The sequence below is a fragment of the Ischnura elegans genome, chromosome X, assembly GCF_921293095.1.
Source record: "Ischnura elegans chromosome X, ioIscEleg1.1, whole genome shotgun sequence".
NCBI lineage: Eukaryota > Metazoa > Arthropoda > Insecta > Odonata > Coenagrionidae > Ischnura > Ischnura elegans.
In genome coordinates this window covers 67,029,028-67,044,356 of record NC_060259.1, presented here as the reverse complement: position 1 = coordinate 67,044,356, position 15,329 = coordinate 67,029,028, and the positions used below count along the sequence as shown (strand labels likewise).

General features: G+C 38.2%; 1 protein-coding gene across 1 annotated transcript in view; it reads right to left on the bottom strand.

Annotated features, from left to right (window-relative positions):
• The window catches only part of LOC124171177 (nuclear receptor subfamily 2 group E member 1-like), a 34,884-nt gene extending 20,294 nt beyond the window's left edge, over window positions 1–14,590 (bottom strand). Inside the window, exon 1 of the mRNA XM_046550317.1 lies at window positions 14,029–14,590. Coding sequence (XP_046406273.1) covers window positions 14,029–14,590 — 562 coding nt within the window. The remainder of the gene's footprint in view (window positions 1–14,028) is intronic.
• Between the last annotated feature and the right edge of the window lie 739 nt (window positions 14,591–15,329).

Sequence of the window (15,329 nt, the reverse complement as noted above, 5' to 3'; positions counted from 1 at the left end):
CCAATTTATCTATTGCATATCCCTCCAGCTCTAGATCTCGAAGGCTTCTGTACTTTTCCGATCACTCTTTCCCGATGATCCTTGCTTCTGAACCAGAGAATGCCACTGCCCAGGCGAATGTTTTCACGTTCTGTTTCGTGGTCTCCAGTCTTATGCTCTTCGAGTATATTACCGACCTCTTTGCCATGAACGCTACCTTAGATAGAACTATTCGAGGCTCGGTGTCGGTCACCCTTCTACCTTCCCATGTAATGGTGCTCTCAAGGTAGGTGAATGACTCCTCGAGCAACAATGTTCATATATTAAGTTTGTAGCGCGTCAGTCTGTTTGCATTTTGCGCATTCACACTTTAGGGTATATATCTCAATCGTACCAAGTGCTACAGAGCTGGGTTTTGGTGCGTTTGACGTAAAATCTTTGCACGCACTTTTAGACTTGGTCCCAGAGCTGTAGTTTGACGTTGCGTGATGTTTAGGGAAAAACATACAAAAACGAACCAAAAACAGCCTGCCCAGAAAACGGGAGACAAACAGTGGCAAGCCACAATTAATTCCTGTCACCCCACAGTAATGGTTCTCCTTTGCTCAAAACTCTAGTAACCCGCAACAGGCGCAACACTATTACAGGCAATAGCGCCTCAACGATAGGCGACAGGGTAACGACCGGTAGCGCAGCAGAGTCAACCCGGATGTAGACATGGCCTGGTTGGCACATCTAGTCTCTCTTTTTAGGCGAATGTCCGAAAGTGCTCTATCATTTTCATATTAAAATAGACGTATCTTGGTTTTCTTATTATTTACTTTTTATATTGTATTCCTGAAACATTTGCTAAATTTTGATAATCCAGTCCGGTCGGTCATCCTCATTTCTTGCGATGATTGCAATGTCATCTGCGAGTTGTTGCCTGTTTATTTCGTCTCAATTCACTTTGATCCCCTTTATTCCTTGTTTTTTGACTTTTATTGCTTCCTCCGAGTACATTTTGTAGGGCGCTGGTGATTGGCAACATCCTTGACGGACTCTTTTGTTAATCTATGCCTCTATGTTTCTTCTCCTTGCGCGCGTATACATATTGGGCGCCTAGTCCCAGTAGAGCTGGTAGATAATTCCTCTGCCATTATAGCCAAGTATTAGGCACCCCCATCATATTGAAAATCTTCGTAAAACGTTCTCGGGATCGCCACCGGGTCAGGAATTGCATAACTGCCGACGTTTCGACGTCTTTCTCGGTCATCGTTCTCAGGGCTGTGAGTCGGACATCGAAACGTCGGCAGTTATGCAGTTCCCGACCCGGTGGCGATCCTGAGAACATTTTACGAAGTCTATTCGCCGGGAAAGCACTACATCTTTCTTGATATTGAAAATCTTTTCCCGTTCGAATTTATCGAATGCCTTTTCCTTCGTCCACTAATGCTACATACAAAGGCTTTTTTTCGTGAACCTTTTTCTCAACCAGTAGTCTTATGCATAGGATTTCATTCCTAAGCTCTGTATTTTTCCTTAATACAAAACGTATGACCCTTATTCTGCTTCCATTCCCGTCCAGTGGCTTCAGATTCCATCTATGTTCCTATTTCGCCTATCTCACCATCCTCTATGTCAGCTGACTTTCCATCACCGCTAGGTTGTGATCACTGTTAATATCTGATTACTTATCTACGGAAATATCGTTGGATTATTCTTATTTATAGAATAATCTTCCATATCCGTAGGAACAACATAGTCGATTTCGGTAATGGTAGCTCGCGTCGCCCTCATGACGGCGTCGATATTCTCCAATCCTTTGCCCTTCCATCTCTGGAGGCGTCTTCCTGCTCTCATCGCGGCGTTTCAAATTTGAAATGTTGCTTAACGCTAATGAATCTGATTGTATTTAAATCGATCGCTTAGATGTGTCCATCCATCCATGTCTGCAGTTTTAGGGGAAATAATCTGGAAAAATCCCCGCCCATCATCATCAAGGAAATCCTTGTGGAAGAATCAGTTAAATATCTTCAAAGGCTGTGTGTCGTCACAAAACGTACCTTTCCGAGCGATCCACTGCGGAGAGTGTGGAAAGGGAAAAAGGGTATCAGTTGTTGCGGTTGTTGCCTTTCGCGGGAACAGTTTACTTTTCTCTCTCCTAAGCATGCCGACTTAGTGTCTTAGTCCTACTTCAACAGTCGAAACATATTTCGTGCGCGTTGAATGTTTCCGACAAGTATACAATCCATAGTATTTTCACTCGAACTATGCGTGAAATGGTCAAGTCGATCGATCCATAATCCTAGTTAATACCCTCAGTTTAGTTTTTTAGGTAAATACTGACGATTTTCTGTGCTTTGAACGACGAAATTTCAAGAATAAAGTTTCAAGTAACTTGAAAAATTGACCTCGGCTACCGAGCCTTTAGGGTCGAGGTCAGCCTTGACGCGCGATCGAAAAATCGCTCTCATTTCCTTAGTCGCAACCTTTTTTTTTACATAGATTTCTGCTTATTAATCTTAAAAAATCTCTACTTAGTACTGTAATACAAATTTTCTGAGCTACATACTTTGTAAACGAAAGATAATCTCTACTTTATGTCAAATTTCACGTTAAAAACGGGTCCGCCATTTTGCTTTGTAAAACCCTACAGGTGAGAGAAAAAATCTTTAAAAGTTATGGAAAGTATGGGAAAAGCATCAAGTCAAAGGAATATTTTTTATTCCATAAAAATAATACCAAATCAAAATTTCTACCTTTAGTTCATAGACTTTCGAAGAAAAACGAAACCGCGCGTGTTTTTACAAAATTAGTCATCTTTGGGCCAGTTTATCTCAGTAATGGATCGTATTTAATTAAAATGGCATATAAATATGTGATTGGTAATGATTTCAAGTCTCTATATCAAAAAAGGTCATTTTGGACTTCAGTCCGGCTTTTTCCGATTTAGGGCCACTGCGCGGCGCCTCCTTTCCCTTCTTCTCCCCCTGAGGTGACTGGGCGAATAAATGCACAGAACTTGGTCCTGGTCCTTACAAGTGCATCCTTAAGGGGCGCACCCTGGGCACCCCAACCAATGTTTATATTTGGTCCAGGTTAAGTCCACCTTTGCTTCATTTGGTTCTTCTTTGATTCTTCACAGAAAGTAGTCAATCTAGAATCTGACTCTGTCTCCAGGCATCTTCCATGCATATCTTCTTGGTCGATATTGCGCTAGGAGGATGCTTGCCACCAACAATTGCTTCTCATTGCAAAACTCTACTAGTCTTTCTTCTTCTCGTTGCGTTTCCCAAGCCCAAACTCTCCAACTCAGCCCCATACTCATACTCAGCCCTGTATTTCCCTTCTCCAACCACGGCATATCAATCTCACATTACTATTACATTTTTCCTCTCTTTGACTGTGCCCAGGATCTCTTCCAGTAGCTCGTACATTTCTCCGAATTCTTCTTCGGAAAGACTCGATAATGGCAGGCACACCTACACTGTCATTGTGTCTATCGGTTACCCTTTTTTCTTGATGAGCATAATCCTTTCATTGTACTGCCAGTATGTCTTCACTCATTTTACCCACTCCGGTTTAAAAAAGTATTATTCCAACTCCAGCAATCTTCAAGTCATCGCCGAAGAATGTAAATCTATACCCGTGACACCAAAAATCGTCTGCTGCCGTCCACCTGACCTCTCATATTGCACCTAAGAGTGAAACCATAAATATCCACCTCTTATTTCCTTTAATAATGGATATGTGACTGTAATGCCAATTTAAATGAAATTTCAATAACTGAGGGACCTGACATGGTATGGGGGCCATGCGATGAACATGAACAGTCCTTTGATATGCCTCATATACAATTTTATAACAACAATTTAAATAATATTTTATCGTGCGGATGAACGAGATATTAGCACAAAAGTTGGCATCCCAGTTCTCTTGGTATAGCAGACCCAGCCACTAACCTGTACAGTGATTCTTAGCATTTAAATGCGCGTTGTGAGAGACTTTAATGACTGAGTTAGACCTGCCATTCATTGAAGCCCTTTATTGTTTTGAGGAAAAACGAATTCCTACACCCATGGATTGGGAAAATTATCTCTATTAAATTATAGTTTCCTCCGGAACTTGAAATATAGTGTGGTTCGAAGATTATGTTCTCCTTACCGGCCCGATAGATATCGGCTCAAAAACTCTCAAGAAGTTATACATTACTATCAGATTTGCCTTCCCTTTGACTGCGCTCATAACCTCTTCCAGTGACTCAAAAATTTCTTCAATTTTTTCTTCCGAACGACTCGATAATGGCAGCCACACCTACACTGCCTGATAGAAAGATGCCTAACGCTTGGCTTCCGAGTAACCACTGGCTCTCGACCTAATTCATTTAAAATCTAAATAACGCTCTGTGTTCGCTCAAATTAAATAGCATTTATTGATTCGCGCCACTTTCATTTGATTTTTTTTAGTTCACGGATTCTTTTGGCGTCTGATATAATACGCTTGCTGCGTACACGAGGTGCGGCCTAACGCATGACACACGACACCTCTTTTTCACTTTTCAAGGAAATGACAGGGATCAATTTCTACCTCACCTATATATCCCCCAATAGTAGCCCTCAAAAAGAGAGGAAATAAACGAAAAATATGAGTAATGATTAAGAGATGGCCAACTGTATTAATCCTCTTAGTGTCATAGGTCGACTTTTTCTCCACAGCTGAAAAGTGCCACGACGAGCATAGACCGGATTTAAAATCTAAATAAGTTAACACATTCTATTTTATCCCTCATCAATGTATTAGAATATCATTACCAGCAAATAATTCCTTTTTAGTAAAATAAAAAAACATTACATCGATATCTAAGGCAATAACTTCATTGTGTTTTTTTCGTAAAGTGCTGCAGAAATATTAACTTACAATTGGCATTTTTTGTTAGTATCAGAAAAAAATTAAGTGGCACTATGAAGGTTAAATACGACGGAAGCCTATGAAGCTGCCTAAGTGAAAAGTATTGAGTGGATCGTGTTCTCCATTTTTAAAGATACGAGGCCTCCTGAGCTGATACTGGCTGATGCTCCTGGAAAAAAATGATGCGCGTCTTAATGATTTACCGAAAGGTTGTGCGGCAAATTAATTGGGCCAGATGTGGATTAAAAAATCGGAGAAGGGAAAAATGGTGTGAGGTACTGACTGGAATTATTACGTTACAGCCCTCCGTGAGAAAAATTATTTCCGAAAAAAGATTAAAACTGTCGTGAGGAGATGAAGTTAAGGACGGATATATGCATTTAAATTCATCAAAAGCTGCTATTTAACAGTCACCTAAAATTCCGATGCAATTAAGTTCAAACGATGCACTTGGCAAAAATTAATGTCTCTCAAAAAATGATACTAAAGGACTATGTATTGTCATATTTAATGTAGCTATTTAAATTCAATTGCGACGATTTTGATTAATATTGAGTACTATGATAATAAAAAAGCGCTCAATAATAAGGAATAACTCAATTCTTAGGTAAATAAATATGAGGAAAGACTACGTATATGAATTTGTATTTAATGGTCGTTGTGATTCATTTTCTTATTATCTATTCTGCATCGACTAAAACCGCATTCTGGCTTAAAAACATCTCAATATCTCATGTAAGACTGCAAAACAATATACACGATAGGGATATATGGCGTTTATTTTGAAGAAATTGTAGGAGTCTGAAAAATTTGGTCAAAATTACCAAATACTTGTCCAAAAATGTAACTTCTGTTTCCGTGCAAAACAGGTTTAACAGAAACAGCAGTTTCATTATGTCAAGGACTTTATTTAGCCCAAACATTAAACCAAACATGCTCTTCCTTTTAAGTTTGGGCTATGGCCTGATATTTTGAAATTATTTTCAATGGCGGTTTTTAAATAAATTGCATACAACGGAAACTGCGGAATGATACAGAAGAAATACCTAAGCGGCGTTTCATATTAAGCAAGGACTATCATAAAATGTTGCAATTATCGAGAATAATTTACACCTTACCTAATTTATCTCATTTGATTAATAAAATGAAAAAAGAACATAAGAGTATGATTCAACTATTTTCCTTTAAGATAATTAACTTTAAAAGATATTAGGAAAATATTATTTCAAAAAGGTCATAAACGTTACGTGTATAGAATGTATTTGCGATAGTATAGTTAAGATGGAGTAGTACACCTGTGGAGTAGTCCAGTGAGCTCTACCTTTACATATCCAAACCAGCCTTTGAAATGATACACTGAAAGAGAAATGTTGTTGATCCTTCATCTTGGTAGTGGTGCCATATTGCCGAACCATATTCAAGTTTATAAATTTGCAGGAGGCATTTACAAGGATGGTCTTAAGGCAATGCCAGTCACATCTGTACATAAATTATAGCCTAATACCGTAAAATCTGCCCTACTCTGATTGAAATGCCGCGTTGACATTTTGTTTTATTAAGTTGTGTAAAAATATTTGCGCAGTAATGTGAAAAACGTAAATTCTCCTCTACAATGCGTTAAAAATTGGAAATTTTAATTATTTAATAAAAAGTAAAACTATCAGTAGGATAAAATTTTCTCAACAACAGATTTAAAAATGTTCCTTTTAACCCTGTTATGCTTTAAAGCGAGGCATCTTACAACAAAGCGCAACCGTAGGAAATGCTTGTACATTTTCTAAAAAAAAAGGGTAAATATTTTTGATATCATTTTATAGAAACTCAAAAGAGGTTTCTGCTTAAAAAAATTACGTGGAAATACATTACTTTCATTAAAGTGCTCAATTGATTATTCTATAACTAGAAAATATCGTTGTCAAAAATTAAAAGGGCAAAAAAAATTTTGGCCAGATTATTCGAATTCGATTTCAGCCCACTGCGGCACCTTCAGGTTAGTCTGTAACAAGCTCCAACCTCGCATATCTCAACCAACCTTAGGGCAGAATCACTGCCAGACGCACTGACTGTTACAATTCAAAAAACCCTGGTGCGTCCAACTCGCTCACGTCTTTCGAGCCCATTCCAAGGCTACTCGCCTACTCCGTGTGCCATAATGTGACGACGTGAAAAAATTCGCCCCCCGGTGGATCGGGCCTCTGATCGGCGACTGCAAGAGGCCCTTGCGAGGTCCTCGAGCGAGCGATACACGGCACAATGGGCGGCCAAGGGCCGGGTGTAGTCGCCTCACAGCCATCAGGTGGCCGGGGCAAGGTGTGGCGGCTCCAGCCCACTCCCGTCCACTAATTACGGTCGACCGCGGCTAAACTGTCATTTGGATCTGAAGTAGGTCCCCCCCAATGACTGCGAAAACAAACACACTTGAACTGAGGGAGGCGAAATGTATTGCAGAATGCTCATAACAGTAAGGGATATATTGAGCGAGGTTTACATTGCTCAAAGCTATTATGAACAGGTATCCTTCAAAGCAACGCGGAAAATATCTAGGAACTACATCTAGGTCTGACAGAAACGGCAAAATGAAGAGAGATATTTTTTCGAACAGATAGGTATAGAAATTGTATTGCAGAATGCTCGTAACAGTAAGGGATATATTGTGCGAGGTTTCGATTGCTCAAAGCTATTAAGAACAGATATCCTTCAAAGAAACGCGGTGAATATATTGGAACTACAGTTAGGTCCGTAATGTAATTCAAAGATATTAACCGTGAGATAAGGAGAGATATTATGCCGAACAGATAGGTTTAGAAATTGGTATTTCCCCCTATCAATAAGGACTATATTAATTGTAGATGTGACTCATTAGCCAAATATCTCCAACGCGCATGTTTTATAATGTTAATTTGTTTTTTTTTCGACTGGTTTCCTAACAAACCCCACCGCATGCCTATTGAGCTGTCTTGCGAAGTAGCATGTTAATGGAGAACATACATATAGACGATTCTTTTGTAAATGCCGGCTTCATTATTCAATGTATGATTAGTTTGAATGCATTCGCGTCACATCTGGTGAGAATATGACGAGTATGAGTTGAAATTGGCTGTAAAAGAATTTTAACTTCCAAGATACAGCATTTAACGGGTGGTTCTGCTACACTTAGCGTACTTTGTAGCTTTATACGAGTTTATATGCCCACTAGTACCTAATAAGTTATCCACACCGAGGATCAAACTCATTATGAAAAAAGTCTCTTGATTCGGCTTGGATTTGAACCCGAATATTACCGCAGCTACTATTTCATGGTGAATTTCATAATTACTAATTTTTAGTATTGACTCCTGTTCAATGACACACATTTAATCAGTTGTTTTGAATAAGAATTGCATATGTCCCATGTGTAGTGCTAATTGATTGAGCAAAAAACCATCACCATGAGAGAGTGTACAGATTTTTTGATTTTTTCAATGCACTTTTAAACAAACTAGGCATCAAAAGTTTTATTCTCAGTCAGCTGTGGAAGATAGAAAAATTTAATTTGAAAGCTTAAAGAAAATTCTACTTGGTCTTCCGGTAAAAATGTCTTAAGAAATATTTTTACAACTATCTATCTCATAACCGCATACTACAACCAAGGTCGTGAAGATATTCACCTATAATAGCATGAGAAAAAATTCAGAACCTTGCGTAATATGTGGTATTATTCTTTGAATTTTATTCACGAAGGTATTTGGTAAAGTGGGAATTTTTCCATTTAATATTTTAAAATTCAAAAGATGTCGATCGTTGTTTTATAAATTAATATTTTAACTGAGCCAAAACTGTTTTATTTTAATGGATACTAGATTTCTATAAACTTCTGTTTCATCCTTCGCAGCAATTTGCATATAACTAAGGCAAGAATTTCATTGTTTCTAGCGATACCTTATGGAATTTATTCGTTTTGAATGAAAAACAAAGTTTAAATTATTCAATCGAAAGGAAAGAATTACCTAGAGTTAAGTATAACCAGCACTAGAGAATATGGTGATTATTTTCGAAAATACTGTAGGAGTAAAAAGATCGTTTTGAACTGAAAACTCAGATAAACTAGAAAAATAATATTCGGATACTGCGTTTAAGGTCTTATTAGCGGCCATAAATACTTAATTCTATAGTTGGGATGTGAGTAGTATGAATAAAACGCGTTTTTGTAAAATATTTCCCCGCTGAATATAGTGTTATATACTTATGTATATACTGAAGGCAAGCACGAAAAACTTCGCATGAATGAGGCGACAGATATTAAATAGTAATAATTGTGGGTTTTCACTGAATTAAAAATATTTTGGTTACACACTAGTTACAGGAAACGTATTTTGGAATCGTTTTTCCATTACAAACTGACTTCTCTTCTTGTCTATCACGGGGTACCGCATAAATAACTGTCGGTATATCGCTTTGAAAAGGCTTTATTTCGAGCAGAAATTTCAAAAGTTTTATCAATAGCATGATACCATTATTCCCCACGGAAAGAATTTATCTACGAGAATATGTATGAAAATTAAAGATCGTTGCGTTTTTAACGCACGTTCTTGCGTGAATTTCAATGCACCATGTTCCACGCAGAAATAAAAGTTTATTGAGTCCGCTGGTCGTTAACTGCAGCATCAAAAATCAACTAGCGAGACATTCCTAATCGGATAATCGACCTGCACTCGTAATGATTTTATGAATAAGATGATTGATTTTTTTATCTATCACTAATGAAATGGTAGTGAAATTTCATGTCTGCACCGCTCACTTTAGAAAAAGGAGATTTAAGGATGCATATGTAAACATATATGACTATTAAACCGGATTAACATAAGCTTTCCCTTTCAGATATTTTCCACAGCCATTGGATGGAACCAAAATAAAGTTATAACGGCATCCCTAAAATTTTCTTCATATTTTTCTGCAGGCAATATGGATTTAGAATATCTCTTGAAGGGTAATTTTATTTCGGAAATAAATTCTCGTAACATAATGGGCGGCAATTATATACGATTTAATCTTAAAAGATTTCATAGAAGAAGTGATAACTTCCTCTGCCATACACTTAAACGAAGATTTCCCATGAATAGGTACTTAGTGTTCGGTTTTACTTCCCAATTTAGATCTACAGAATAGCAATGAGAAGTGGTGCTAATTATCTGAAAATTGCCAAGCATAACTGATAACATGACAATCAGGTTGCTTTGAACGTAAGAATGGTAAAACACAATAAGGCTTTAAAAGGGGCCAATCGGAGGAACAAATATTATGAAAGATTGATACACTTTTATGAAAAATATACTTAGCTCATGGGAAGAAAAATGAATAAAAACAGCACATATTTTCGTAAAAATTAGATTTTAGGTCCTCAGTACATCAAAATGCAGGGTAGAAACTGAATTCCCTGCGTGTTCTTGCTACAATATACCTAAGTTGCATGGCATAGTCTAATGCACTGTGCTTTGGAAAAATGAAGTATTTTCACCACCAAAATTTTGGGTACATTTCGTCATCGCCTTTAAGAAAATTCTGTCTCTGAGCCTTCTGAACCTACCCCGTTGAATACATGAAATGAATGGTCCATCTCCGGTACATGCACACGTATGTACATTTAAGTATCATTTACCTTAATCCTCTTACAAGAAGCTAAATTTAAGTATCATTTACAATGGCTTGCAATAAATGTTTTAGCATCTTTGAATGCATCACATTTTACACAAAATAATATTTCCCATAAACTCATCACGAATAATTGTTTACTCTTAAATGATGCATATGAGAATTGAATAGTCGACAGGCTCCTTTAGATACTCGATATGAATGCAACTTTATGTTTTAGAAACTTCATTTACATAAAATATCTACTCATAAAACAGTATGGAAGGTAGCTACCCGCTCAAGTGACCAGAGACCAGAAGAGGCCGCGAGTGAATTGAAGACTCAATGATGTTTGAACTTTTTTAACTGGAGATAGATCATTCAGTTTCTCGGAACAAATTAAGAATGTGTCTGTTAGAATTGAATAAAATCAAACTTGAAATACGGGAATGAGGATCTTAAAAAGAAGAAATCTACACTGACTAAAATAGCAAAAAAGAATTAGTTCCCTGTTGTTGTGCATAATGAATTCAGTACGGTGGATGTGGACTTAAATGAAAATTATCCAAGAGCAAAACATTGTTGAAGTAAAATATCACATTTACATAAGTTTTACTAGACAACGTGGATGTAAAAAACTTAAATGGATAAAAGGGAAATGTATTGCATGCTCATGACAACAAAGAACGTAAACATATTTAAATGAAAAATATCCGAATACTTTCTTTGATGGGAGACTTGAATGCTAGCAGGAGAACCTAATTGTTTTTTGTGAATTTATTTGACAACATGGCTGTAAAAATCTTAAATGGATAAATGAGAAAAGTATTGCATGCTCATGCCAAAAAATAACGAGAGAATATTTAAATGAAAAGTATCCGAATACTTTCTTTGATGGGAGACTTGGATGCTAGCAGGAATACCCATTTTTTGTGAAATTGGTGAGAGATACGCTCAGTAAGAAAACGTTATTTATTGGACTTCACTCGAAAAAAATACCTAATAATTTTAAAGAGTTTGGAGAAGAATACAATGGCATTCCTCGATAGATGACTGAAATTTCATGTCTGAGCATTTGTAACCGTTCACGATGGTAACTGAAAGCAAAGCATTCCATTCTGTAGGCCAGGGTTTGAAAAATACAGAAGTCACCCACAGAGGTGCTTAACTGGGAGAAGTTAAAATATATCCAACGTTTACACGGCGAATCACTTGCCGTATTTTTTCAAAGACTAATTACTTTAAGTAAGTAAATTGAATACATTTCTCTAGTAAAACGGTTACATACCCATAGTGAGAAAGATTTTCTTGACAAACTTTTAACTGAGTAGTCAGATGGATGGAAATCAATAATAATTGCTGAAATCAATAATTGTTAAAATAAATTCATGGAAATGTATGTATATGACGATAGTATGCTTTTTGCCTTACAAAGATAAGATCCTTAATGGTAAGAATCGAAGCCAATAGAATTTACATGTAAATATGTACAATATACAGATGAATACGCATGTTAAGTATGAATATTCATGGTTAAAGCGTCATTGATATTGATGTAATAGACATAATGAAGTATTATTGATTTGAAATGTAATGCATCGGAAAGGTCTACTATTTCAGCTATTGCATACGCCTGCTAATATTAATGAGAGCGTATAAAGTATAATCCAAACAAAATTCACCATTGTCCTAGCATAATGAACTAAAAAACCCGAGGTGCGGTTGCTAAATTCGGGTGAGTGAAGTTTGGTGTACCTATATTTGAGTAGCATTAGAAGAATTATGATTCAATGATCATTGAAGTATGCCACTGGCTAATTACCCCGATCGGCCATTTGAAAGGTTAATCATATTTATAAATCATCCTTTTTAATAGAAATATAGACCTTATTGTTTGCAGCTCAATTCTATGATGCTTATATGTCGCATTGAAAGTCAATTGCCAGGATTTAAGTTTCAAGAATAAATTCACCAGCATTAAGTCAACATATTTCCGTTATTAATGATAAAATAGTCGCATAAAATTGGAAAATATATTTAAAACTCACTATCCACCTCTTGGGAAAAGTTTTCTTAAGCTAAATATAAAAAATAATACACTAAGGCGAATAATAATACACTAATATTATGGCGAAATAGCATGCATTGGTGAGAAACCACAGGCTTATAAATATTGTTTATTTCGATAAATCATACGTGCGACTACCTACAGTGGTGTCATTATAGTTTTAAAGTTCTAGCCTGCCAAAATATTAATCACTTAACAAAAATGCCCTTAGGAAAGAAATTAATGTTATCTCTATATTAAATGATTAACGGAAGATAAGATGCACATAGGAAATGAAAAGTGGTACATTTATTGAAGTATCGCAGTAAATTTTACGATTCGTAAACGAGTAACACTAGCACAGCAACAGAGACAACGGGAGGTATGAAGTGTAAAAAAAATTCTAAGCGCACCGTAAAGCTTACATACTGAGGCGTTTTCATAAACAAGTTTCAATTAAATATCCTTGTCAATGAGTGATCTTGCGTACCGAAGAGATACCAGTGAATGCGAGCCCTTATATTTTTTCTGAACCCTGAATTCTACACTTTACCCTGATCAATATTAATTCCAAACGGATGATGTGTCTCCTTCAAAACACTGCCACAAAACCATTAAAGTTGTTAATTTTTGTCTCGTTTTTGCCACGCACTACATAAATTTGCAATATTAATTATGGAAGGGTACATCGTCCGCATGAGTGTTCGATATCCAATCCCATATTAGAAATTCGGAATGGGTGGGAATGTCGAGCACTTGGAAGGGCTAAACTCCAGAATGCATGTGAATCGGAGACACCTACTGCTTTTAACAGACGAGTTATTATCAGATCATCCTAGCTTGTTCCTATCGCCAGTGATCCGGGTGTTCGCGCTTCAGATCCGACGCGCATCTGGAGTCTACGGAGAGTCGTGTATTCGTCGTAGACAGCGCTAAATGACGTTTCTGCACTCGGTCATGAAAATACCTGAAAACCACCACATAATTGACGAACGCATGCCCCTGAGATAATTAAATGGCTTATTCGTCGAGGCTCTCCTTTTGTGAGACCATATGTCACTTAATTCACAGATTGGAAACAGAGTAATATCCGTGGAGTTTAGCATCGTCTGCGATTAAACACTGATTAAATGGGATCAAGTAAAATCATGTGGTTGCACAGGTCTCTGAATGAACTCGGCATTTCGTTGCTGATGTGAAATTCCAAGTTCTGCAGCCGCGTTACGCTGTCTTATAGGGAGAATAGCCTTGAAAACCATTATGCTTCCGTCTTTAGGCCGAAGGTAAGATTCCCAACATTTCACCACATGGAAACTTTCATGCATCTTAGCATCATATTTTGCCAAGATCTAAAGTTACCGCGGGGTAAAATCTGATGCTAATATTTATCCTTAGCCGACAAAGTTGGGCAATTTGCCTTCGATCAGAAGAAGAAAGCAGAATGGTTGTGGAAACTCTTGATCCAATAAGCCAACATCAGGAATACAAGGAATCTCATCACCAACGTGTACCACGCCGCAGAAACCTTGCATCCTCCAGATACTCCAATGCATCGATGAGACACAGAGCAAGCAGTGGGAGACTTGAGACCCCTGCTTGGGACACTGGGCATAGGGACTCACTGGCCACTTTCTGCCTAAGCTGGTCCATGTCGAACGGGGCCTCCATGGGCAGCCGGCGGCTCTGCGTCTTCGCCTGCAGGGGTTCCTCGGCAGCTCCTGGATCGTCTCCGTGCAGCATCGGTGGCCCAGGGACACTGTGAGCGCCCCCCTGCCAGTCTGCCACCAGAGGGGGGCACCACGGGGGGGGGGGAGGGAGGGGAGGCCGAGGGGGGCCCACCATTGGCTGGCGGCGTGGCCCAACCGCGGTCCGAGCACCCTTCCCAATGGCGTGGGCCAGGATGGCGGTTGGAGCCGGCCTTGTGGGCGGGAACCATCGGGGTCCTCCAGTGCTTTTGAATCGGGCCGGTTTGGTGTGAGGTGGTGAATGCGCCTTTGGGAACCACTCACTTAGCGAAGAGCGGATCGCATTCGGGGAAAGTTGGGATCTGTTCGCGGAGACTCGCATGCCGGAGACAGTGTGAATGGAGAGTAGCAGGGTGGGGAACAATGATGACGCGGAAGGGTGGAACTATGAGCACGGCTACGAACAATGAAGCATATGAAACGCTGTAGGCCGGTTGTTGTTAAGGAGGTGACGGGCGATTGACCTAATCTCCTGATGACATGCGGTTAGGCTACCCAAGTAAATATTACTCGTGTGACGGAAAAAATATGAAAAAATGGGGTCAGCAAGCGCTGGAAGATGAGGGAACCGTTCACGTAATGACTTTTAATCGTTCAACTTTATACCATCACCACAGCAAATAGTTAAATAGTGATATGTGGTTAGAATACTCAAGTAAATATTACTTGAGTGATGGAAAATGATGAAGTAATGGTGTCAGCATGAACTAGGAGAAGAGGTCACCGTTCACATAACGGATTTGAATCGCTCATCTTTATGCCGTCATAACAGCAAATAGTTGAATTCTGAATTCAATAATAATGGCGTACAAGATAAATTAAGGTGGTAAAACTTCAGTTTCCACTCGAATAAAAGTAGTATATTTTTAAAAAATTGACAACTTTTAGAAAAAAGGACTAATTCTATAAACCTGCATTCTTCGTAATAATTTATCTTCATCAACGCGACGTTTCACTGCGCACATTCGAAATTTATCAATCAAGCAGTGTTACAAACAGAGTGTTTTACTGGTAAAAAAATCAAACTATTCATTTGCACGTAGGTACTCCAAGTTTCCGGG